The sequence below is a fragment of the Aegilops tauschii genome, chromosome 2 (genome assembly GCF_002575655.3).
Source record: "Aegilops tauschii subsp. strangulata cultivar AL8/78 chromosome 2, Aet v6.0, whole genome shotgun sequence".
NCBI classification, from domain to species: domain Eukaryota; kingdom Viridiplantae; phylum Streptophyta; class Magnoliopsida; order Poales; family Poaceae; genus Aegilops; species Aegilops tauschii.
Genome location: NC_053036.3, coordinates 522,528,745 through 522,556,289, shown reverse-complemented (window position 1 = coordinate 522,556,289; position 27,545 = coordinate 522,528,745). Strand labels below are relative to the sequence as shown.

The window sequence follows — 27,545 nt, the reverse complement described above, 5'->3', positions numbered from 1 at the left end:
GTTCCAATCTTTTTGCAGCGTGGCTATCATTTCTTTTTAATATACCAAATACAACCGCAAATTGTAAGCTCGCTTCAATCGAATACAACTGGCAGACTTAGTTTAACTTTGCTAACGGATGAACAAGATATACAATATAAGGAAGACAAAATTTCACAAAATAATTCACTGTGCAAATAAAAGGGAATGATGAAGAACATGAGAAAAATAAGCAACATGAGAAAATAATCGCAACTGGAACCTAGAGTTCTGAAAATTGTATACTATGGAGTATCAGATAAAAATGTTTCATTCTGCATAGGGGTCCAAACCGTGCACTCTTTTAAGACCTGGGTAGCGAGAAAGAAGACTAATTGGAGATAATTGAGTTGAGCTTCAGGGAATAAGTATTTAGGGAGAACATGAGCTCTCTCAGAGCTTAGCCACTGTCGGCCGTCGGATCGATTTTTTGATGCGATTTTGACCGTCGGATCTCCCTCCCGGACGATCTGGGCCGCCGAATCGAAAACGGACACTGCTACAATGAATAGTTCCCTCTCGTTTGTACCACCGCGTGTTAATTCAGTGCCTCATGGAGGGCATTTTGGTCATTTCCCGTGCAGGTTTTTAAAGGGCAGCCGCTCTATGTTGAACCCTAGCCGCCGCCTCCTCTCTCCTCCCGCGCGCGTCCTCTCCCCTCCCCTCCCACGCGCCTCCTCTCCTCCCGCGCACATCGCCGCCGCCGCCTCGAACCGCCCCGTCGGCGGCCAGATCCGCCACAACAGAGCCCCCCTCCCAACGACGACGAGCAGCAGCGGAGGGAGGACGAGGAGCACGACGGCGGCGGTGGCGTGGAGCAGCAGCAGGCCGACGAGCAGCAGCGGAAGGAGGACGAGGAGCATGACGGCGCTCGCCCCGACCCCCATCCTTGACCTCACGCCGCCTATCGTCTCCTCCCCGGCCCATCGTCGGTCGCCTCCCTCCTCCTCCTCCACATCAGGGTCGGGCAGGAGGATGAGCGCCCTCCCCCGCGTCCGCCTCAACGGGAGAAGGGCTGTTGCCGTCGCTGCCGATGAGGACATCTACTTCCTTGGCGCTTGCCACTGCCTGTTGCAAGCCTCTGATTTTTGTCTTTCTTTTCTTGCAGATTCGTCCATTGTCGCCGGTGCCTCCTTCTATCTGGCCTTCACGGATCAGTGGTTCAACCCTTCTCCTCCTCCTTATTTTCACTCCTCTATTCTAGGGTTGGATGTATACATGTACTCCTCTATTCTAGGGTTGGATGTATACATGTACGGCCATGTGCTTTTTGTACTCTTTTCTTTTTTGTCTTGATTCTGGTAAGGGCCAAAAGAATTTGTGCTTGTTTTTAGTGGGGTGTGGACATATGCCTTTTATTCTTGGCTGGACATTGGTAGGTCCTCTGGTGGTTTTGTTTCTTTTTGCATGCAGGAAGGCTAGGTTTTTGTAAAGGAGTTGTGGTTTTTTATTCGTTTACTACTCTAGCTAGGTTCCAAGGAAGGGGCTCTTTGGAGCTATCTTATTCTGTTAGTTTGCTGTCCAAGGGAGCATTAGATCTAGAAACATTTCTTTTTCTGAAATATGCCTTTGTTGTCAAGGAGAGGTTCAGTCTTGAGGTCATATGATAATTAGGAGTACCCTAGAGGTGCTTTGGTGTGCCCCTTTTGATTGATATTGTTGGATGAGTAGTCATATGATAGTTAGGAGTACCACTGGAGATGCTTTGGTGCTTTGGTGTGCCCCTTTAGATTGTTGTTGTTGTTGGATAAGTAGGTGGATCTGGTGAGAGATGAAGGTGATTTTTTTGGATCTGATGCCTGGATGCGGTCATGTGCAGGTGCTGCTGTGTGAATGAGAGGAGAAGAGGGTAGATGAGAGGATTGCTACTGTCTCACCTGCCTCTCCGTCTTCTTCTACTACGTCCTAGGTAAGCCAACCGCTGCTTCCTCTCTGCCCTCTCCTTTACAGTATACATCGAGCCGTGCTATTTTTTCTATAGTAGGAAGTTTTGTTTGGGATGTGGTGATTGCTACACTTGGGTTACACGAATTTCTCAATATAGCCAATCTTTTCTAATTGGTATTAATTACGACACTCTCGAATTGGAGTCGGAGTTCATGCATTCGAGTAATTGCTTTATCTGCCTCCCGCTTTGTTTTTGCTATTATGTTCGTTGGCACTTTGACAGAATGTGATATTTGCTCTTCAAAAACACAGAACTGAAGTAGTACAAAGCTGTATTCTAAATGTAGACAGTATGCTGATATACCGTTTCCATCCACGGTGCTTCATGTAATATTGATTCTTGTGAACCCTATGTTGGCTTCCCATGTGGCTATTATATTTGTAGATAGATGGTAATCTGATCAAGAGTGATTCCTTTATGCAGGGAACTGGCAAAAGATTTTTGTGGTTTTTAATACTACTTCGGAATCATTATATGGTGCTTGTGGGTCCATGTACAAACCAGACATGGTATGTTTCCTTGCTCGAGAGATGTGTACTCGCTAATTTCTCTTATGTATTTCCTCATGAAAATGCTATAGTAATTTCCCTGTCAGGTTTTGTACTGTAAATATAACAATTTTTTAATCATTTATTTGATAAAGGAACCTGAAGAACTATTTGAGACAATCTCACAAGCATTGTTGTCTTCTGTTGATCGTGATTGCCTGAGTGGTTGGGGAGGTTATGTTCTTATTGTGTAAGTTTCACACATCTCTCAACTCTTACCCCCTTGTTATATAATGCAACAAACCAAAGTGTGATGATCTCCCTGCCGACCGACTGACTGTTGATGCAATTTGTTAGTTATTTGGGCACTTTGTGTGTTCTGTAGTGTAGCAAATGGGTGAGTGCCGGTGGCAACGCGTTGCGAACATGTCAATGGCGGCTGTTGAAGCTTGACTTCAGCTACAAGTACAGGTGGCTGTCGGCACAGACATGTCGTCCCTGAGCTTTAGTTCCAGGCGAGATTCAGTTTTGCTCTATTATCCTTGCAGATTTGATTGTGAGAATTACAAGATTAGACTGGTTTGTGAAGGGACGGAGTTAATTATTTGCCTTCTGTGAATTAAGTTAATTTGACATGATAATATGTATCTGCTAGAAGGTCTATTAATCATAAAACAATAACAGTGATGGCACCAAGCATAGATCTTGACTCTATTAGTAAACATGTCAGGCAAGTTTCATGCCTAAATATGTATCTCCCAAGCCATTATGTTCCGGAAAATCTACATCTTGCATTGCTAAATGTTGTAGTAAATCAAAAGGTCACATGTGGCATAATTTGACATAGGCAATCATTTCTAGAGAACTTCCTTCTCAATGTTATACTGTTTCTTGTGTATCTTAAGCTAATGCCAGGCATAGTTGAAGTATGCGCCAAAAGTATATTTACTTTGTCTCTTCTGTTATGCTTGAACTCAGGCGCACAGAAGGAGCTCTTCTCCACGATGCCAGTGGCCAGCGCACAGGGTCTCTGTTCGACCGTATCCCCGGCAAGCAAGGTAGATCATGTACCGGTTGCTGCTCTGAATCTATCTTCGTACCGTGATCACGTAGAATACACAAAACTAGGGTTTCTATTTTATTTATGCTGAACAGAAGGTGGCTTGACACTTTATTTCTAGCTAGAGCACTCTTCTCTACAAAACATATTTGATCTGACTTTAAAACATGTCTACAATGCCACACTGTTATTAGCCATCATCTAAATGCTCCATCATAGCAGTGGAAAATATATTAGTCTGTCTGTTTGGTCGTCATACTTCAGATTACATTGGTTAGAGGATCCCATGTGTGTAGGTCTGGCTAGCACGAGTCTGGTGTCATCGGAAACTATTGTCGAGAGCCATATCCAACAAGTAGATAGCCTTGAGGTTGTCGGGTGGCACCAGCAGTCTCGCCGGCTCTGCTCTGTATATGGTTTCAATATGTGTTTTTTAGTCTTCATTGCTGATAATACCATTAGTTGTCGGTCTTTGGATTCATTGTCTGTCAACTAGGTTACGACTTTTAAGTGAACATTACTGTGGTTAAATATCAGTCCATGTAGGTAGTTGGAGTTGATAATTACTATGTAGATTGTTTGCTTTATCGGGCTGTTTGAATGCATTATTCATTTCATTCAGGAAGGTTGTCGAAACGTAATTGCAATTTGCTGCTTCCTTCCATTAGGCAGAACAGGATGTGACTAGGTACCACTAGCATCAGTCCCTCCTTGAAATATTGTAACATCCCAAATTTTTCAATTTGGAATGTTATACATAGATCATCATTGCATATCATGTTTTATTGCATTTTGACAAATCCTCGATAAATCCTAAGCAACTCAAGGACCCTCGGAGAGAGTTGGGGATTTTCTCGAATTTTCATATTTGATTTTCATCAAATAATAAGACGAGGATTTTGGTTTTAATTATTTTCTCTCCGGAAAAATATTTCATTTTAAAATAAACGAGAGGAGAAAATATGACTTCTCCAAAACAATTGAAATACTGGAGGAAAAGTGTTAAAATCATTATTTGGAATTTATTTGGATTTTATTTGCAATTTTTATTGCATTAAAAATATTGCAGGTTTTCAAAATATTTATTTTGATTTAAAAAAATGTTCACCCTGTTCTAGATTTTCTAACTAGACGGGGAAAATTTATTTCATATTTTTCTGATTTTTATTTATTTTTCTACAAATTATTTTCCGCGGAACTTATTTAATATATATATATATATATATATATATATATATATATATATATATATATATATATATATATATATATATATATATATATATATATATATCCGAAGCCCAGCCGAGCGCCGGCCCACCCCGCGCCTCTCCTCTCCGCGCACGGGAAGCCGCCGCCGCCATGGCCGAGTCCGGCACCCGCACGGCACCCGCCGGCCGACCCCTTCCCCAAGCCACCTCGCGCCCCCCCTTTAAATACCCCCCCTCTCTCTTTCCTCTCACCGCCGCCGCCCCCCTCATCGCCGAGCGCCGCCGCCGCCGCCCGCACAAGCCGCCGCCGGGAGCCGCCGCCCCTCGCCTCGCCCGCACCCCCCCGAGCCCCGCACCCCGCCGCCCGAGCCGGAACCCCCGCCGGAGCCCTCGCCGGAGCCCCGACGAGGTACCGCCGCTGCCCCGTTTCGTCGTTGCCGGTTTCCGTTTAAAAAAACCCTTCGTTTAAAAAAAAAACCCTAGATCGGTTTAATTATTTTACGAGCGTTCACCGAACCGTTCGTTTTAGCGAACGCGTTCGTCGGTTTTCTCTGATTAACGAACGTCCGTTATTTAACCGTTCGTCCGTTTTTCTTTTTCGTCGGATTTTCTCGTTATTTTCTCAGATTCGATTTCTGATCGAATCTTCGATTCTGTTTAACTTCTCGCTCGTTTATCGGAATCAGGCGATTCAAGCGCCTAGAGTTTCGTCTCGAAATTCTCTTTCCGTTTAACCTCCTGAAACAAGTTTTTGCTACAGTAAAATTTGACCTAGATCCAGATTAGCAAACGAAGTTTCTTTCTTTCGCCGTTTGACTTTCGTTGCTTCTTTCGAGTTGATTCTTTTTGCAAACCGGAGTTCTTAAGTTGAACTTTCTGGTTGGATCTTTCATTCGAGTTTTACCTGTGCATTAGATGAGTACTGATTGTATGCTTGTTTGTTTGCGATAGAGTACCCGGAGTGTGCCGCTTGTTACTTCGACTCGCTAGGTTTTGCGGATCATCAGCAAGGCAAGTAACACTTTGATCATATACCTTCCATACCCAGTTTTATTGCATTAGATCTGTTTTCCTCAAACACTTGCATGATTAGGATCTAATTAAATTGTGGGAACTGGGAAGTAGTTGAGGTAGTACCTATTACCTGTTTTACTTTATCAAACCCTTGGGAGTTACTTCTACGTTGCTATTATATTGCCATGCTATGCTCGTAGACGTGGTTTGGGTTTGAGTGATATCCATGACAGATGTGAGATGTTTATTAATGGTTCAACTTAAGGTGGCAACTAAAACTCACATATGGGTGGATTGAGGCACCTGGAGAACCCAGTGTTGTCTGTATGTATAAGGTCCGCCACCCAGGCTCAAAGGGATCATAAGATTATTCATGCTAGAAACTTCCGTGTGCAGCCACAAGCTATTATGGGCTCTAGCATAGCTGAGTAGGTTACAGGATCTCTTGAAGAGGTGGACTAGCAGATGTAGGGGAAAGTAGGTGTACCGGTCCATCCAGAGTAAAGAGTGATTGTTTCTGAAAGACTGTGTCTCGGTCATCCGTTTCTCAAACATCATGCAGTGCGAGAATCAAACGGAGGCGATCGAGTCTTGTGGGGAAAAGTGCGCAAACCTCTGCAGAGTGTACAAACTAATCATGGTTAGCCGTGTCCCCGGTTATGGACAACTTGAGTATCTAGTACCTGGATTATCATTTGAATCTCATCACCGTGATACTTATAATTAATTTTGTTGGGTTAATGATGATACTTAATTGGGATTGAGTTGGAGGTACCTTCTCAATGTTTCAACCACCATGATAGTTAAATAAAATTTATTCCTTTTGAAGTAGGATAAAATTGGCTTTTCGCAAAAACTGTAACCATAGAGCTTTCCACCAGCCATATATGCATATAGTATAGCACTATTATTCTTCATTGCTCTCTATGTGTTACATTGCCAGCATATTCTATGTGCTGACCCGTTTTTGGGCTGCAACGTTTCATGTTGCAGACTTTTCAGACGACGAGTAAGGTGCCTTAGGTCGTGGTCTTATACTCAGTGATGCCGCTAGAGTGATGGACTCACTTATCTTCCAAGTCTTCCGCTGTTATCGTTGTTAGATGGCCTTAAGCCATGTTTATCATACTTAATCTCTTCGGAGATATTCGATGTAATAAGTGTGTGATTGCTACTCTGTTATAAATCCTCCATTTGTACTGTGCGTGTCAGCATTACTGATCCAGGGATGACACTGGTGCACAGCAGCACAGACCATTTGAGGTCTGGTCGCTACAAAGTTGGTATCAGAGCACACGCTGACTGTAGGACACGACCACTAAGCTTAAGCCCTAGAAAGCTTCTCTCTTCTCATTTCTGACCCCTTTCCACTTTCTACTCTTTTAGGAATGGCGAATGCAAGGAGCAAGTTCATGCAACCAGATGAAGACACGCCGTTTGGTCGACACTTGAAGGAAGTCACCAAGTACTTAAACATAGGAATACCAAGCATCACCGGAACCTACAACGCCACATTACCTGAAGAGGAGAGCTGGAAGATTCAAGTTATCATTCCAGGAAGGACGTTTGTGCCAATTACGGAACCCATGAGATTGGTTTTCGAAGCACCAACTTGGAGTTTAGGGAAGAGCATGGCCGCACACATCGCCATGGGACGCATTGGAGAAGTCTATCACCAGGAACTTAAGGATACAATTTACCAAATTTGTGGACGTCGAGACGCGCAATGGGAGATGATCAAGACCAAGAAGGATGGATCAATTACAGCTTTCATCCAGGAGCAGAACCAACATATTCGTCGCCAGGAGAACCAGATGTGCACGGACAAGGAAGAACTGAAGAAGGCATTAACAAAGATCAAGGAACTCCAAGAAGAACTCAAGGCTACACGCGAAGATTACTTGGAGGAAATCAACGCACTAGTAGGGAAGATTGACGACCTGGAGAATAAGATTGGAGCATTCGTGGGAAATCCAGTGCCAAAAGCAGAAGTCGACGAATGTACTTGTCCGGATAACTACATCATCATCGACGACACCGACTCGGAACCAAGTGAAGACGAATGGATTGATGAAGCTGGAGCAGACATCATGGAGTCTTCAACGGATCAGAATTTCTAGTAGACCACCATATCAGTAGTAGTTTTCCCCCATTTAATAGAATGGTTCAAGCACTTTGTAACGCTAGTTAGATCGATTGTTTTGCCTTGTTTGGATTGATTGAGTGATATTGATTGAATTTGTCTCATGAGCATATGGGTAGTGTTTTCTCTCTAGACCTCATTCTATTCTTAACTCTCATCTTTTCTAAACCTATCAGATGCCTCCGAGACGCGACACCGGATTTGTTTTTCCGCCAGAGATCACCCAGTTGATTCAGCAACAGAATGCCCTGATGCAAGTGTTAGTTCAGAACCAAGGCAACAACAACAACAACAACCCACCGCCACCACCACCTGTTGATCACTTAGCCCGTTTCTTAAGGCTAAACCCGCCGGTGTTTTCCAGTAGCACCGAGCCGATTGTTGCAGATGATTGGCTCCGCAAAGATGGAAGGGAGTTGACCACTGCAGGATGCACAGATGCGGAAAGAGTGCGTTTTGCCGCACATCAGCTCGATGGACCCGCAGCATCATGGTGGGAGAATTATACAGCCACGCACCCTATTGACACTGTCACATGGGACCAGTTTCAGGAAGCTTTCCGTACAGCTCATGTTTCAGCAGGAGCTATGGCTATGAAGAAGCGTGAGTTTCGCAACCTACGCCAAGGAGGACGCACCGTAGGCCAGTATGTGGAGGATTTCAGTAAGTTAGCACGTTATGCACCAGATGACGTTGCTACAGATGCTGCCAAGCAGGAGAAGTTTTTGGAAGGATTGAATGATGAGCTGAGTATGCAGTTGATGGTAGCAACTTTCAACAACTACCAGGAACTGGTAGATAGAGCTCTCATGATTAAGGGAAGCAACAGCAGATTGAAAACCGTAAGAGGAAGTATGGACAAGGGAAGTACAATTCTGGAGCCCAGCAGAAGCCCCGTTTTACCCCGAAGCCGGGAGGACAGTTTCAACATACCCATGGAGGAGGTAGTTCGCACCACCATAATGGCTCCAAGAATGGTAATGGGAATGGAGGAAGCAACGGACAGAACCGCACCAACCCATCTACCCCAACCAAGAGAGATCTAAGTCACATTACTTGTTTCAAGTGCCAGAAGACGGGACATTATGCTACTGATTGTCCCGAAGCCCAAAATGGAAATGGCAATGGAAGCTCTGGGAAGAAGCCGAACCCGTTCAACAAAGGACAGGTGAACCACGTGAGCGTGGAGGAGGTTGAAGCTCAGCCTGATGCAGTAATAGGTAAGTTTTTGGTTAAGTCATTTACTGCAACCGTTCTTTTCGATACTGGTGCATCGCATTCATACATATCAAGGGGATTAGTAAACAAGTTTAAGATGTCCACCCAAGTTCTCAAAAGCCCTATGTTAGTAACCTCGCCAGGAGCAGAGTACATGGCCACCCAAGGATGTTTTCAGATACCGTTGGCCATTGGTAGGCATGTTTTCCCCTCAGACCTCATTGTTTTGGAATCGCAAGGTTTGGATGTGATTTTGGGAATGGATTGGCTATCGTTGTATGGAGGAAACATCGATTGTGCCAGCAAGACGATTTTGCTTACCACCCCGGAAGGAAAAAGGATCAAGTATGTATCCCGGCATATGCCGAAGAGGACTCAAGTAAATTCCTTACCAGGAGTTGTACAGGAGGAAGTACCAGTGGTGAAGGATTATCCGGATGTATTTCCAGAAGAGTTGCCAGGCATGCCACCAGATAGAGACATTGAGTTTTTGATTGAACTTTTGCCAGGCACAGGGCCAATATCTAAGAGACCGTACAGGATGCCCGCAAAGGATTTGGAGGAAATTAAGAAGCAGATCAAGGAGTTACTGGAAAAGGCTATATTCGCCCAAGTTCGTCACCTTGGGGATCACCAGTACTTCTAGTGGAGAAGAAAGATGGATCGCTGAGGATGGTTGTTGATTACCGAGGATTGAATGAAGTGACCATCAAAAACAAGTACCCACTGCCGATGATCAATGATTTGTTTGACCGCTTGCAAGGAGCTAAAGTATTTTCCAAGATCGATTTACGATCAGGATACCATCAGTTAAAGATTCGAGATCAGGATATACCCAAGACGGCATTTACCACCAGATATGGATTGTATGAGTATACCGTTATGTCATTTGGACTGACTAACGCACCTGCCTATTTCATGAACCTGATGAACAAAGTGTTTATGGAGTTCTTGGATAAGTTCGTCGTGGTGTTCATTGATGATATTTTAATCTTTTCCAAGGATGAAGAAGAGCATGAGGAGCATTTACGATTGGTACTTGAGAAGCTCAGAGAACATCAGTTATATGCCAAGTTCAGCAAATGTGAGTTTTGGCTGAAGGAAGTTGGATTCCTTCGACATGTTATTTCTGGAGAAGGAATAGCAGTAGACCCTGCCAAGGTTGACACAGTGACAAGTTGGGAATCACCCGCGACAGTTGGAGAAATCCGGAGTTTTCTTGGACTTGCAGGATACTACCGGAGATTCATCGAGAATTTCTCAAGGATTGCTAAGCCCATGACTGAGCTATTGAAGAAGGACACCAAATTCAATTGGACTGAGGAATGTGAAGCTAGTTTCCAAGAGTTGAAGAAACGATTGGTTACATCACCAGTGTTGATTCTTCCAGATCAACGCAAGGACTATGAAGTTTATTGCGACGCTTCTCGTCGAGGACTTGGAGCAGTGCTTATGCAGGAAGGAAGAGTTGTGTCGTATGCTTCACGACAACTTAAACCCCATGAGAAGAATTATGCTACGCATGATTTGGAATTAGCAGCCGTGGTGCATGCATTGAAAACATGGAGACATTTTCTCATCGGAAACCATTGTGAGGTGTACACGGATCACAAGAGTTTGAAGTACATTTTCACGCAGAAGGAGTTAAATCTCAGACAGAGAAGATGGTTGGAGCTCATTAAAGATTATGATATGAGATTGCATTATCACCCCTGAAAGGCTAACGTAGTAGCAGACGCGTTGAGCCGCAAGAGTCATGTCAACACCCTCATGACAGGAGAGTTACCTCAGGAGTTAGCCGAGGACCTTCGCGAGCTATGTTTGGAGATAGTCCCAAGAGGCTATTTAGCGACATTGGAGATTCAGTCTACCTTGATGGAAAGAATCAGAGAAGCTCAGAAGTCAGACAAGGAGATTGAAGAGATAAAGGAGAAGATGAGCAAAGGAAAAGCCAAGGGATTTCGTGAGGATGAGCACGATACCTTATGGTTCGAGGACCGTGTATATGTGCCAAATGATCCGGAGATCAGGAAGTTGATTTTGCAAGAAGCCCATGATTCACCGTACTCGATTCACCCAGGGAATACCAAGATGTATTTGGATTTGAAGAATACTTTCTGGTGGACCGGAATGAAGAAGGATATTGCGGAGTATGTAGCAGTTTGTGATGTATGTCAGAGAGTGAAGGCAGAGCATCAGAAGCCAGCAGGATTGCTACAGCCATTGCCGATACCCGAATGGAAGTGGGATAAAATAGGCATGGATTTTATCACAGGATTACCCAGGACTCGTTCAGGCTATGACTCGATATGGGTTGTAGTCGACCGATTGACGAAAGTGGCTCATTTCATTCCAGTGAAGACCACTTACACCAGTGCTAAGTTGGCAAAGATATACATGACCAGGATAGTATGTTTGCATGGAGTTCCGAGGACCATTGTATCAGACAGAGGAACCCAATTTACCTCGAAGTTTTGGAAGCAGTTACATGAAACATTGGGAACCAGGCTGGAATTTAGTACAACTTTTCACCCGCAGACAGATGGACAGACCGAGAGAGTCAACCAGATTTTGGAGGACATGTTGAGAGCATGTGCACTAGATTATGGATCTAGTTGGGACGACAATTTGCCATATGCGGAGTTTTCTTATAACAACAGTTACCAAACCAGTTTGAAGATGGCCCCTTTCGAAGCCTTGTACGGAAGGAGGTGTAGAACACCGTTGTTGTGGGACGAAGTTGGAGACCGTCAGTTGTTTGGACCAGATTTGATTAAGGAGTCTGAACAGAAAGTGAGGATGATTCACGATAGGCTCAAGGTAGCCCAGTCCAGGCAGAAGAGTTATGCTGATTCTAAACGAAAGGAGACAGTTCACGAAGTCGGAGACAGAGTGTATCTTCGAGTATCACCCCTTCGAGGAGTGAAGCGCTTTGGAGTTAAGGGAAAGTTAGCGCCCCGTTTTATCGGACCATACAGAGTGTTGGAACGTATGGGAGAAGTTGCCTACAAGTTGGAATTGCCCGAAAAATTGTCTGGAGTACATGATGTATTTCACGTTTCGCAGTTGAAGAAGTGCCACGCAGAGATGGCTGAGATACCACTAAGAGATACTGTGCCACTGGAAGCGATACAGTTGGAAAGTGATTTGACTTATGAGGAGAAACCAGTTAAGATTCTCGAGTATGCCAGCCGAGTTATCCGCAGCAAGGTTATCAAGTTTTGCAAAGTTCAGTGGAGCCACCACACAGAAGATGAAGCCACCTGGGAGCGAGAGGAAGATCTACGGAAAGACCACTCCCACCTGTTTTCTAGCCAACCCGAATCTCGAGGGCGAGATTCATCTTAAGGGGGGTAGGTTTGTAACATCCCAAATTTTTCAATTTGGAATGTTATACATAGATCATCATTGCATATCATGTTTTATTGCATTTTGACAAATCCTCGATAAATCCTAAGCAACTCAAGGACCCTCGGAGAGAGTTGGGGATTTTCTCGAATTTTCATATTTGATTTTCATCAAATAATAAGACGAGGATTTTGGTTTTAATTATTTTCTCTCCGGAAAAATATTTCATTTTAAAATAAACGAGAGGAGAAAATATGACTTCTCCAAAACAATTGAAATACTGGAGGAAAAGTGTTAAAATCATTATTTGGAATTTATTTGGATTTTATTTGCAATTTTCATTGCATTAAAAATATTGCATGTTTTCCAAATATATATTTTGATTTAAAAAAATGTTCACCCTGTTCTAGATTTTCTAACTAGACGGGGAAAATTTATTTCATATTTTTCTGATTTTTATTTATTTTTCTATGAATTATTTTCCGCGGAACTTATATATATATATATATATATATATATATATATATATATATATATATATATATATATATATATATACGCGCGACGCCCGCTGGGCCGAAGCCCAGCCGAGCGCCGGCCCACCCCGCGCCTCTCCTCTCCGCGCATGGGAAGCCGCCGCCGCCATGGCCGAGTCCGGCACCCGCCGGCCGACCCCTTCCCCAAGCCACCTCGCGCCCCCCCTTTAAATACCCCCCCTCTCTCTTTCCTCTCACCGCCGCCGCCGCCCTCATCGCCGAGCGCCGCCGCCGCCCGCACAAGCCGCCGCCGGGAGCCGCCGCCCCTCGCCTCGCCCGCACCCCCCGAGCCCCGCACCCCGCCGCCCGAGCCGGAACCCCCGCCGGAGCCCTCGCCGGAGCCCCGACGAGGTACCGCCGCTGCCCCGTTTCGTCGTTGCCGGTTTCCGTTTAAAAAAAAACCCTTCGTTTAAAAAAAAACCCTAGATCGGTTTTATTATTTTACGAGCGTTCACCGAACCGTTCGTTTTAGCGAACGCGTTCGTCGGTTTTCTCTGATTAACGAACGTCCGTTATTTAACCGTTCGTCCATTTTTCTTTTTCGTCGGATTTTCTCGTTATTTTCTCAGATTCGATTTCTGATCGAATCTTCGATTCTGTTTAACTTCTCGCTCGTTTATCGGAATCAGGCGATTCAAGCGCCTAGAGTTTCGTCTCGAAATTCTCTTTTCGTTTAACCTCCTGAAACAAGTTTTCGCTACAGTAAAATTTGACCTAGATCCAGATTAACAAACGAAGTTTCTTTCTTTCGCCGTTTGACTTTCGTTGCTTCTTTCGAGTTGATTCTTTTTGCAAACCGGAGTTCTTAAGTTGAACTTTCTGGTTGGATCTTTCATTCGAGTTTTACCTGTGCATTAGATGAGTACTGATTGTATGCTTGTTTGTTTGCGATAGAGTACCCGGAGTGTGCCGCTTGTTACTTCGACTCGCTAGGTTTTGCGGATCATCAGCAAGGCTAGTAACACTTTGATCATATACCTTCCATACCCAGTTTTATTGCATTAGATCTGTTTTCCTCAAACACTTGCATGATTAGGATCTAATTAAATTGTGGGAACTGGGAAGTAGTTGAGGTAGTACCTATTACCTGTTTTACTTTATCAAACCCTTGGGAGTTACTTCTACGTTGCTATTATATTGCCATGCTATGCTCGTAGACGTGGTTTGGGTTTGAGTGATATCCATGACAGATGTGAGATGTTTATTAATGGTTCAACTTAAGGTGGCAACTAAAACTCACATATGGGTGGATTGAGGCACCTGGAGAACCCAGTGTTGTCTGTATGTATAAGGTCCGCCACCCAGGCTCAAAGGGATCATAAGATTATTCATGCTAGAAACTTCCGTGTGCAGCCACAAGCTATTATGGGCTCTAGCATAGCTGAGTAGGTTACAGGATCTCTTGAAGAGGTGGACTAGCAGATGTAGGGGAAAGTAGGTGTACCGGTCCATCCAGAGTAAAGAGTGATTGTTTCTGAAAGACTGTGTCTCGGTCATCCGTTTCTCAAACATCATGCAGTGCGAGAATCAAACGGAGGCGATCGAGTCTTGTGGGGAAAAGTGCGCAAACCTCTGCAGAGTGTACAAACTAATCATGGTTAGCCGTGTCCCCGGTTATGGACAACTTGAGTATCTAGTACCTGGATTATCATTTGAATCTCATCACCGTGATACTTATAATTAATTTTGTTGGGTTAATGATGATACTTAATTGGGATTGAGTTGGAGGTACCTTCTCAATGTTTCAACCACCATGATAGTTAAATAAAATTTATTCCTTTTGAAGTAGGATAAAATTGGCTTTTCGCAAAAACTGTAACCATAGAGCTTTCCACCAGCCATATATGCATATAGTATAGCACTATTATTCTTCATTGCTCTCTATGTGTTACATTGCCAGCATATTCTATGTGCTGACCCGTTTTTGGGCTGCAACGTTTCATGTTGCAGACTTTTCAGACGACGAGTAAGGTGCCTTAGGTCGTGGTCTTATACTCAGTGATGCCGCTGGAGTGATGGACTCACTTATCTTCCAAGTCTTCCGCTGTTATCGTTGTTAGATGGCCTTAAGCCATGTTTATCATACTTAATCTCTTCGGAGATATTCGATGTAATAAGTGTGTGATTGCTACTCTGTTATAAATCCTCCATTTGTACTGTGCGTGTCAGCATTACTGATCCAGGGATGACACTGGTGCACAGCAGCACAGACCATTTGAGGTCTGGTCGCTACAAAGTTGGTATCAGAGCACACGCTGACTGTAGGACACGACCACTAAGCTTAAGCCCTAGAAAGCTTCTCTCTTCTCATTTCTGACCCCTTTCCACTTTCTACTCTTTTAGGAATGGCGAATGCAAGGAGCAAGTTCATGCAACCAGATGAAGACACGCCGTTTGGTCGACACTTGAAGGAAGTCACCAAGTACTTGAACATAGGAATACCAAGCATCACCGGAACCTACAACGCCACATTACCTGAAGAGGAGAGCTGGAAGATTCAAGTTATCATTCCAGGAAGGACGTTTGTGCCAATTACGGAACCCATGAGATTGGTTTTCGAAGCACCAACTTGGAGTTTAGGGAAGAGCATGGCCGCACACATCGCCATGGGACGCATTGGAGAAGTCTATCACCAGGAACTTAAGGATACAATTTACCAAATTTGTGGACGTCGAGACGCGCAATGGGAGATGATCAAGACCAAGAAGGATGGATCAATTACAACTTTCATCCAGGAGCAGAACCAACATATTCGTCGCCAGGAGAACCAGATGTGCACGGACAAGGAAGAACTGAAGAAGGCATTAACAAAGATCAAGGAACTCCAAGAAGAACTCAAGGCTACACGCGAAGATTACTTGGAGGAAATCAATGCACTAGTAGGGAAGATTGACGACCTGGAGAATAAGATTGGAGCATTCGTGGGAAATCCAGTGCCAAAAGCAGAAGTCGACGAATGCACTTGTCCGGATAACTACATCATCATCGACGACACCGACTCGGAACCAAGTGAAGACGAATGGATTGATGAAGCTGGAGCAGACATCATGGAGTCTTCAACGGATCAGAATTTCTAGTAGACCACCATATCAGTAGTAGTTTTCCCCCATTTAATAGAATAGTTCAAGCACTTTGTAACGCTAGTTAGATCGATTGTTTTGCCTTGTTTGGATTGATTGAGTGATATTGATTGAATTTGTCTCATGAGCATATGGGTAGTGTTTTCTCTCTAGACCTCATTCTATTCTTAACTCTCATCTTTTCTAAACCTATCAGATGCCTCCGAGACGCGACACCGGATTTGTTTTTCTGCCAGAGATCACCCAGTTGATTCAGCAACAGAATGCCCTGATGCAAGTGTTAGTTCAGAACCAAGGCAACAACAACAACAACAACAACCCACCGCCACCACCACCTGTTGATCACTTAGCCCGTTTCTTAAGGCTAAACCCGCCGGTGTTTTCCAGTAGCACCGAGCCGATTGTTGCAGATGATTGGCTCCGCAAAGATGGAAGGGAGTTGACCACTGCAGGATGCACAGATGCGGAAAGAGTGCGTTTTGCCGCACATCAGCTCGATGGACCCGCAGCATCATGGTGGGAGAATTATACAGCCACGCACCCTATTGACACTGTCACATGGGACCAGTTTCAGCAAGCTTTCCGTACAGCTCATGTTTCAGCAGGAGCTATGGCTATGAAGAAGCGTGAGTTTCGCAACCTACGCCAAGGAGGACGCACCGTAGGCCAGTATGTGGAGGATTTCAGTAAGTTAGCACGTTATGCACCAGATGACGTTGCTACAGATGCTGCCAAGCAGGAGAAGTTTTTGGAAGGATTGAATGATGAGCTGAGTATGCAGTTGATGGTAGCAACTTTCAACAACTACCAGGAACTGGTAGATAGAGCTCTCATGATTGAAGGGAAGCAACAGCAGATTGAAAACCGTAAGAGGAAGTATGGACAAGGGAAGTACAATTCTGGAGCCCAGCAGAAGCCCCGTTTTACCCCGAAGCCGGGAGGACAGTTTCAACATACCCATGGAGGAGGTAGTTCGCACCACCATAATGGCTCCAAGAATGGTAATGGGAATGGAGGAAGCAACGGACAGAACCGCACCAACCCATCTACCCCAACCAAGAGAGATCTAAGTCACATTACTTGTTTCAAGTGCCAGAAGACGGGACATTATGCTACTGATTGTCCCGAAGCCCAAAATGGAAATGGCAATGGAAGCTCTGGGAAGAAGCCGAACCCGTTCAACAAAGGACAGGTGAACCACGTGAGCGTGGAGGAGGTTGAAGCTCAGCCTGATGCATCGCATTCATACATATCAAGGGGATTAGTAAACAAGTTTAAGATGTCCACCCAAGTTCTCAAAAGCCCTATGTTAGTAACCTCGCCAGGAGCAGAGTACATGGCCACCCAAGGATGTTTTCAGATACCGTTGGCCATTGGTAGGCATGTTTTCCCCTCAGACCTCATTGTTTTGGAATCGCAAGGTTTGGATGTGATTTTGGGAATGGATTGGCTATCGTTGTATGGAGGAAACATCGATTGTGCCAGCAAGACGATTTTGCTTACCACCCCGGAAGGAAAAAGGATCAAGTATGTATCCCGGCATATGCCGAAGAGGACTCAAGTAAATTCCTTACCAGGAGTTGTACAGGAGGAAGTACCAGTGGTGAAGGATTATCCGGATGTATTTCCAGAAGAGTTGCCAGGCATGCCACCAGATAGAGACATTGAGTTTTTGATTGAACTTTTGCCAGGCACAGGGCCAATATCTAAGAGACCGTACAGGATGCCCGCAAAGGATTTGGAGGAAATTAAGAAGCAGATCAAGGAGTTACTGGAAAAGGCTATATTCGCCCAAGTTCGTCACCTTGGGGATCACCAGTACTTCTAGTGGAGAAGAAAGATGGATCGCTGAGGATGGTTGTTGATTACCGAGGATTGAATGAAGTGACCATCAAAAACAAGTACCCACTGCCGATGATCAATGATTTGTTTGACCGCTTGCAAGGAGCTAAAGTATTTTCCAAGATCGATTTACGATCAGGATACCATCAGTTAAAGATTCGAGATCAGGATATACCCAAGACGGCATTTACCACCAGATATGGATTGTATGAGTATACCGTTATGTCATTTGGACTGACTAACGCACCTGCCTATTTCATGAACCTGATGAACAAAGTGTTTATGGAGTTCTTGGATAAGTTCGTCGTGGTGTTCATTGATGATATTTTAATCTTTTCCAAGGATGAAGAAGAGCATGAGGAGCATTTACGATTGGTACTTGAGAAGCTCAGAGAACATCAGTTATATGCCAAGTTCAGCAAATGTGAGTTTTGGCTGAAGGAAGTTGGATTCCTTCGACATGTTATTTCTGGAGAAGGAATAGCAGTAGACCCTGCCAAGGTTGACACAGTGACAAGTTGGGAATCACCCGCGACAGTTGGAGAAATCCGGAGTTTTCTTGGACTTGCAGGATACTACCGGAGATTCATCGAGAATTTCTCAAGGATTGCTAAGCCCATGACTGAGCTATTGAAGAAGGACACCAAATTCAATTGGACTGAGGAATGTGAAGCTAGTTTCCAAGAGTTGAAGAAACGATTGGTTACATCACCAGTGTTGATTCTTCCAGATCAACGCAAGGACTATGAAGTTTATTGCGACGCTTCTCGTCGAGGACTTGGAGCAGTGCTTATGCAGGAAGGAAGAGTTGTGTCGTATGCTTCACGACAACTTAAACCCCATGAGAAGAATTATGCTACGCATGATTTGGAATTAGCAGCCGTGGTGCATGCATTGAAAACATGGAGACATTTTCTCATCGGAAACCATTGTGAGGTGTACACGGATCACAAGAGTTTGAAGTACATTTTCACGCAGAAGGAGTTAAATCTCAGACAGAGAAGATGGTTGGAGCTCATTAAAGATTATGATATGAGATTGCATTATCACCCCTGAAAGGCTAACGTAGTAGCAGACGCGTTGAGCCGCAAGAGTCATGTCAACACCCTCATGACAGGAGAGTTACCTCAGGAGTTAGCCGAGGACCTTCGCGAGCTATGTTTGGAGATAGTCCCAAGAGGCTATTTAGCGACATTGGAGATTCAGTCTACCTTGATGGAAAGAATCAGAGAAGCTCAGAAGTCAGACAAGGAGATTGAAGAGATAAAGGAGAAGATGAGCAAAGGAAAAGCCAAGGGATTTCGTGAGGATGAGCACGATACCTTATGGTTCGAGGACCGTGTATATGTGCCAAATGATCCGGAGATCAGGAAGTTGATTTTGCAAGAAGCCCATGATTCACCGTACTCGATTCACCCAGGGAATACCAAGATGTATTTGGATTTGAAGAATACTTTCTGGTGGACCGGAATGAAGAAGGATATTGCGGAGTATGTAGCAGTTTGTGATGTATGTCAGAGAGTGAAGGCAGAGCATCAGAAGCCAGCAGGATTGCTACAGCCATTGCCGATACCCGAATGGAAGTGGGATAAAATAGGCATGGATTTTATCACAGGATTACCCAGGACTCGTTCAGGCTATGACTCGATATGGGTTGTAGTCGACCGATTGACGAAAGTGGCTCATTTCATTCCAGTGAAGACCACTTACACCAGTGCTAAGTTGGCAAAGATATACATGACCAGGATAGTATGTTTGCATGGAGTTCCGAGGACCATTGTATCAGACAGAGGAACCCAATTTACCTCGAAGTTTTGGAAGCAGTTACATGAAACATTGGGAACCAGGCTGGAATTTAGTACAACTTTTCACCCGCAGACAGATGGACAGACCGAGAGAGTCAACCAGATTTTGGAGGACATGTTGAGAGCATGTGCACTAGATTATGGATCTAGTTGGGACGACAATTTGCCATATGCGGAGTTTTCTTATAACAACAGTTACCAAACCAGTTTGAAGATGGCCCCTTTCGAAGCCTTGTACGGAAGGAGGTGTAGAACACCGTTGTTGTGGGACGAAGTTGGAGACCGTCAGTTGTTTGGACCAGATTTGATTAAGGAGTCTGAACAGAAAGTGAGGATGATTCACGATAGGCTCAAGGTAGCCCAGTCCAGGCAGAAGAGTTATGCTGATTCCAAACGAAAGGAGACAGTTCACGAAGTCGGAGACAGAGTGTATCTTCGAGTATCACCCCTTCGAGGAGTGAAGCGCTTTGGAGTTAAGGGAAAGTTAGCGCCCTCTTTTATCGGACCATACAGAGTGTTGGAACGTATGGGAGAAGTTGCCTACAAGTTGGAATTGCCCGAAGGATTGTCTGGAGTACATGATGTATTTCACGTTTCGCAGTTGAAGAAGTGCCACGCAGAGATGGCTGAGATACCACTAAGAGATACTGTGCCACTGGAAGCGATACAGTTGGAAAGTGATTTGACTTATGAGGAGAAACCAGTTAAGATTCTCGAGTATGCCAGCCGAGTTACCCGCAGCAAGGTTATCAAGTTTTGCAAAGTTCAGTGGAGCCACCACACAGAAGATGAAGCCACCTGGGAGCGAGAGGAAGATCTACGGAAAGACCACTCCCACCTGTTTTCTAGCCAACCCGAATCTCGAGGGCGAGATTCATCTTAAGGGGGGTAGGTTTGTAACATCCCAAATTTTTCAATTTAGAATGTTATACATAGATCATCATTGCATATCATGTTTTATTGCATTTTGACAAATCCTCGATAAATCCTAAGCAACTCAAGGACCCTCGGAGAGAGTTGGGGATTTTCTCGAATTTTCATATTTGATTTTCATCAAATAATAAGACGAGGATTTTGGTTTTAATTATTTTCTCTCCGGAAAAATATTTCATTTTAAAATAAACGAGAGGAGAAAATATGACTTCTCCAAAACAATTGAAATACTGGAGGAAAAGTGTTAAAATCATTATTTGGAATTTATTTGGATTTTATTTGCAATTTTATTTGCAATTTTTATTGCATTAAAAATATTGCATGTTTTCCAAATATTTATTTTGATTTAAAAAATGTTCACCCTGTTCTAGATTTTCTAACTAGACGGGGAAAATTTATTTCATATTTTTCTGATTTTTATTTATTTTTCTATGAATTATTTTCCGCGGAACTTATTTAAATATATATATATATATATATATATATATATATATATATATATATATATATATATATATATATATATATATATATATATATATATACGCGCGACGCCCGCTGGGCCGAAGCCGAGCCGAGCGCCGGCCCACCCCGCGCCTCTCCTCTCCGCGCACGGGAAGCCGCCGCCGCCATGGCCGAGTCCGGCACCCGCACGGCACCCGCCGGCCGACCCCTTCCCCAAGCCACCTCGCCCCCCCCTTTAAATACCCCCCTCTCTCTTTCCTCTCACCGCCGCCGCCGCCCTCATCGCCGAGCGTCGCCGCCGCCCGCACTTGCCGCCGCCGCCGCCCGCACAAGCCGCCGCCGGGAGCCGCCGCCCCTCGCCTCGCCCGCACCCCCCCGAGCCCCGCACCCCGCCGCCCGAGCCGGAACCCCCGCCGGAGCCCTCGCCGGAGCCCCGACGAGGTACCGCCGCTGCCCCGTTTCGTCGTTGCCGGTTTTCGTTTAAAAAAACCCTTCGTTTTAAAAAAAAACCCTAGATCGGTTTTATTATTTTACGAGCGTTCACCGAACCGTTCGTTTTAGCGAACGCGTTCGTCAGTTTTCTCTGATTAACGAACGTCCGTTATTTAACCGTTCGTCCATTTTTCTTTTTCGTCGGATTTTCTCGTTATTTTCTCAGATTCGATTTCTGATCGAATCTTCGATTCTGTTTAACTTCTCGCTCGTTTATCGGAATCAGGCGATTCAAGCGCCTAGAGTTTCGTCTCGAAATTCTCCTTCCGTTTAACCTACTCAAACAAGTTTTTGCTACAGTAAAATTTGACCTAGATCCAGATTAGCAAACGAAGTTTCTTTCTTTCGCCGTTTGACTTTCGTTGCTTCTTTCGAGTTGATTCTTTTTGCAAACCGGAGTTCTTAAGTTGAACTTTCTGGTTGGATCTTTCATTCGAGTTTTACTTGTGCATTAGATGAGTACTGATTGTATGCTTGTTTGTTTGCGATAGAGTACCCGGAGTGTGCCGCTTGTTACTTCGACTCGCTAGGTTTTGCGGATCATCAGCAAGGCAAGTAACACTTTGATCATATACCTTCCATACCCAGTTTTATTGCATTAGATCTGTTTTCCTCAAACACTTGCATGATTAGGATCTAATTAAATTGTGGGAACTGGGAAGTAGTTGAGGTAGTACCTATTACCTGTTTTACTTTATCAAACCCTTGGGAGTTACTTCTACGTTGCTATTATATTGCCATGCTATGCTCGTAGACGTGGTTTGGGTTTGAGTGATATCCATGACAGATGTGAGATGTTTATTAATGGTTCAACTTAAGGTGGCAACTAAAACTCACATCTGGGTGGATTGAGGCACCTGAAGAACCCAGTGTTGTCTGTATGTATAAGGTCCGCCACCCAGGCTCAAAGGGATCATAAGATTATTCATGCTAGAAACTTCCGTGTGCAGCCACAAGCTATTATGGGCTCTAGCATAGCTGAGTAGGCTACATGATCTCTTGAAGAGGTGGACTAGCAGATGTAGGGGAAAGTAGGTGTACCGGTCCATCCAGAGTAAAGAGTGATTGTTTCTGAAAGACTGTGTCTCGGTCATCCGTTTCTCAAACATCATGCAGTGCGAGAATCAAACGGAGGCGATCGAGTCTTGTGGGGAAAAGTGCGCAAACCTCTGCAGAGTGTACAAACTAATCATGGTTAGCCGTGTCCCCGGTTATGGACAACTTGAGTATCTAGTACCTGGATTATCATTTGAATCTCATCACCGTGATACTTATAATTAATTTTGTTGGGTTAATGATGATACTTAATTGGGATTGAGTTGGAGGTACCTTCTCAATGTTTCAACCACCATGATAGTTAAATAAAATTTATTCCTTTTGAAGTAGGATAAAATTGGCTTTTCGCAAAAACTGTAACCATAGAGCTTTCCACCAACCATATATGCATATAGTATAGCACTATTATTCTTCATTGCTCTCTATGTGTTACATTGCCAGCATATTCTATGTGCTGACCCGTTTTTGGGCTGCAACGTTTCATGTTGCAGACTTTTCAGACGACGAGTAAGGTGCCTTAGGTCGTGGTCTTATACTCAGTGATGCCGCTGGAGTGATGGACTCACTTATCTTCCAAGTCTTCCGTTGTTATCGTTGTTAGATGGCCTTAAGCCATGTTTATCATACTTAATCTCTTCGGAGATATTCGATGTAATAAGTGTGTGATTGCTACTCTGTTATAAATCCTCCATTTGTACTGTGCGTGTCAGCATTACTGATCCAGGGATGACACTGGTGCACAGCAGCACAGACCATTTGAGGTCTGGTCGCTACAAATATATTTTTGTGGAGTTCTATGCACCCTATTGAAGTAACTGCTATGACGATAATTCCCTAATTGTGAATGTGGTACTTAATCTTTATGCAAAGGTAGAAAAGTGATAATATTATAATAGTTTATTGCAAGTAAATTTTGCATACCATTGTTCTTGAAACAAGATTGCTAATATTAAGCCGGGTGTCACTGTATTTATGTTTCTTCCTATTGATAAATAGCATATCAGCCACTTTTCATTAACCCTGCTTTCTCACTTGAGGAATAGCTTATAAGAGCCATCAATTTGCTAAACTCCAATCCTTTATTACATGCATGTTATGCCACTTTGCGGGCCTTTATCAGGAAAACTTGGAAGTAGATCATGATGAGTGTCATCTGAGACTCGGGCTCAGTGAGAACATGATGAGTGTCATCGTTCTCTCTGACACTGATGTTCAAGACGACAGGAGCTGTCCACCACATATGCAGATTACTGGTGCTCACTCCTCCAACAACAATATCTACCGTGTATGAACATTGCATCCTTTAATTTACCCTGTATATGAACATTTCATCCTTCAAATGTGTTGTACTATCATTCTGGTGGCTATGGAGATGTATTGTTCTATAGTTTTGGTATCCATCGATGATGTCTTGCTCTGATTACGTGTGAATGTTTCTTCTTTTATTTTGTTATCCTGATTGAATGCACACGCTAAGCCTGGCTTTCTACGATCTTCACCATTATTTGCTTGGGCACATCGTTGGAACCGGCACCCTCGCGCCAAGGCGTGCTACCGATTAGAGCTTAGTCTTAGATATTTTGTTTGTAATTTAAATTTTCTCGGGTGATTACTCCACCATTACAATGCTGTTTATAGCGGCAAAATGATTTTATATATGACCGATTGATACAAATGCTGGACATTATGTCGAACCTTTTCTCTTGCTATGTGCTTGCATGTAGCTTTTTGTTTTAGTTAAACAATTATGCTTTCTTGTGGGGACGTGAGTATTTGGTTTGCTATATTTAGGACCAGATCACAATACAACTATGATACAAGATCCCATGGTCATCTATTAGCTGGTAGCAACGTCATGTTCTTTTGAGGCTGACACTTCTTCCTTAGCCTTTATTTTTTTAAATGGTTTCAACAGCCATACAATTAGGCTGTCGGCTAGAGAAAAGACTGGAAAATGGCCCCCATTAGACGTACTATCATTCCTCAAATGGCCATATGCTCTTCTTATTTTTACTTTTGAGTCTTTTAACAATCGATCCCTTTCTTTAGTAATCTATTGTATTAGTTACTAGACATACACTTTTTAAACCTTATTGGGTTTGAAATTGGTATTCCATTATGTTTTGCCACTTCTGCAAGCAAGAGTGCTTAAAATAAATGTCATGATGTAACTTCATATGATTTCCAGTTAACAAATTCCTGCTGTTTTGGCACTCCAAATAGATACAAGGAAGTCTACATGCTATTCTAAGATTCAGATATCAGGCACATACATAATGTATCATCTCTCACGACTCCGATGGTTTGTATCGTGGAAGCAATTCGGGTGTTGGTCTAAGGTTGCCAAGGGGTATTGCTGATAGTTGTAGTCTGGTGATTGTTGTTATCTTATAGAAGTGCTTTTGCTTCGCTTCAGGGTACAGGATGTGGTCATTTTGTTTTGACTGCTTTCTTATATGCAGACAAGATAGCAGTACTATAATGGGGTTTCAGTTATGTATTTTCTTTTGCTCGTACTTAAACTGTGCTAGAATGGAGTAAGCATCCTTATTGGTTGGCATCCCTTGTTGGTTGGCATCGTTATTGGTTGGCCTATGCTCTTATGCCAGGCGCTCACAGCTGAGTCGTATGTGTATTGCAGGGTCTTCTATTTGGAGCACTGGACCAAGAGCACATGGAGGGAGCTCTTCTCCACCGTGCCGGCGACAGGAACAAGGAAAATCCAGTCCATGGTGCCACCAATGAACAAGGTAAACACGAGCTATCGGCAGCTTATAGATTCCATATTTCTGTAGTGTTGATCTAGGGTTTATGTGAGTGAATCTTACTGTTCTTTGGTCTGTATATAAAAATACTAATCGGTTGACAGTAGTTGCTATAGTTTTATTGTTGTGAAAGTCTCATGGTCCAGTAGAACACCCTTTTCGGAGAGAATACTCTAGACCTATTGACTCTGATTTAGTTTTGGTATTGATTTTTATTTGGTATGACTAGATAAAGACAATGAGATCATTTATGTTTTGGTACTTGTTGAGATAGTTAAGTTTGTTTATCTATGAAAAGAAAATACACTTGCAGTTCTGTATGTGTGACTTGGTGTATGCGTCAACTGCAGTTTAGAATGCCAATAAGTTTGCAGTGGTATACATGCGTACTACCTCGGGGATGCCAATAAGATTATACTGCTGATCAGTTTGTGTTGTGCTTCTTAGTATCTTGCCAATTCTAATTTGCCTGCCCGAGCATGTTCTTTTTCCTTGCTACCATGTCAAGAATCCAAAGAATGCCAATGTGTTCTTATTTAGTTCCATTATAATTTGTTTTATGTTTCCAAAAGTGGTGTTTCTGAAGAAAAGAAAATGCATTGTGTCTTTTGTGCAGGTTGGTTTGCACAAGGTGCTGCAGTTTTCAAGATATATCATGTGCTCAAATGTTTGAAGGCTTATGTTGTGTACCGAAAGAATCCTCAAAAAAATTAGAAGGTGAGTTCTATTGGAAATATGTTGATCCTTTCTATTATGATCTTATCTTTTGCATGAACATTTGATGCCCCAAGTTAAACAAAATCATAGTAATCTTGGTATTTTCTGCTTTTATTGTTCCTAATTTTATAGGATACCTGGATGTCTACCTAGGATTTAGATGTGTTATCCCAGACCCCAAGATATATCATGTTCTCAATGTTACATATATATTCACATTTAGAGGAAATGAGCATGCAATAATTAACTGGACTATATAGTAGATGGACTGAGAACATGTAGTAAATGGACTATAGTGTGATCCGTTTCTGCTTATATCATTGTCAGTGTAAAATGTGCTTATACTGTTATACATCTGAAAATTATGTGTCTCTTTGTGCCTCCTTCCAATGACGGCGATGAACATCTTTTCAATGTAAGAACATACATTCTCATGATTCTGTATATTTAATGTCTACCTTTTCTATTATTAAACGTAGATGCCTACACGGCCCCCTGATTGTGTTGCTAATTTTGGTCGTCCAACGACGATAATAACAAATTGTAATTTTGAGCCTATTTACTATTATTGATTTGTTAACTCCCCTCTGTTCTAAGCATTGTGGAGTAGAAAGCATGACCCATTTGAGTGTATTTTTCTGCTTAGTGTCTATATAATCTGCTGGACTTGAGTACTATTTAATTCTTTTTCATACCATATTACTGCCAATTTAGACCTTTCTTTATTTCCAGTTTCAAGAATGATGATGTGCCGCGGGGATGGACACTGAAGATTGTTTGTAGTTTTTCCACTTGATGTTTGTTCGGTAAGAAAACAACAATGTATATGATTGATGAGTTGCATCCTATAACCGCTCACTGATGGTAATTGGTTCTTACACGTAAAAACAAGCTTCAAAAATTGTATCGGTACTTCTATCGTCAATGCTCCTCCTCTGTTTTTTCATCTTCAGTTCAAAGAATCATCCTCCAATCCAAAAAGTAAATGTTAATTACTGGTCTTCATCGCATGTTGGATGGAAAGGCCCCTTCTATCTTAGCATCGCTTTTCATATGCCCTGTTACTTATAATGTTGTGTTCCATTTTGCCATTCATGGATGGCCACACCTTATTGTCTATGAACAATCATACTCTACAGTTAGTGCTTTGGTTTGTAATGGATTTGTACTTGTGAAGCTCATTCGTTTAGCCATGTGTTGCTAACTGATGTACCTATGTATTTGACAAGCAGACTACAACATATTATGAATATGGTATCTTTCCGTCTCTAAATGGTATCTGGCTGTGACATACTCTGTAACAACTAGATTAACCTAGATACATAATATCTCCTTTTCATCACTATGACTGCATTTATCCACGACCAGTTTCCATGATGACCTTATGTTTTGTGTTCTCATGCACT

The 27,545-nt window shown here is 43.2% G+C and overlaps 1 protein-coding gene across 1 annotated transcript; it reads left to right on the top strand.

Moving 5' to 3' along the window:
- The first annotated feature begins 656 nt into the window (after positions 1-656).
- On the top strand, positions 657-26,628 carry LOC120973666 (uncharacterized). The gene is made up of 8 exons (XM_073508942.1): positions 657-1,178; positions 1,838-1,927; positions 2,390-2,475; positions 2,610-2,704; positions 2,840-3,512; positions 23,778-23,942; positions 25,299-25,407; positions 26,039-26,628. Exons 5-8 carry the CDS (start codon positions 3,363-3,365, stop codon positions 26,134-26,136), a joined length of 522 nt encoding a protein of 173 aa, XP_073365043.1. The 5' UTR covers positions 657-1,178; positions 1,838-1,927; positions 2,390-2,475; positions 2,610-2,704; positions 2,840-3,362; the 3' UTR covers positions 26,137-26,628.
- The last annotated feature ends 917 nt before the right edge of the window (positions 26,629-27,545 follow it).

What these genes read in the sequence shown, in the direction of transcription:
- LOC120973666 (XM_073508942.1), top strand. Translation starts at nt 3,363, where the DNA reads ATGCCAGGCATAGTTGAAGTATGCGCCAAAAGTATATTTACTTTGTCT. An exon ending in CCAACAACAATATCTACCGT is followed by an intron (nt 23,943 to 25,298) that starts GTATGAACATTG and finishes TGTGTATTGCAG; the next exon opens with GGTCTTCTATTTGGAGCACT. An exon ending in TGGTGCCACCAATGAACAAG is followed by an intron (nt 25,408 to 26,038) that starts GTAAACACGAGC and finishes TCTTTTGTGCAG; the next exon opens with GTTGGTTTGCACAAGGTGCT.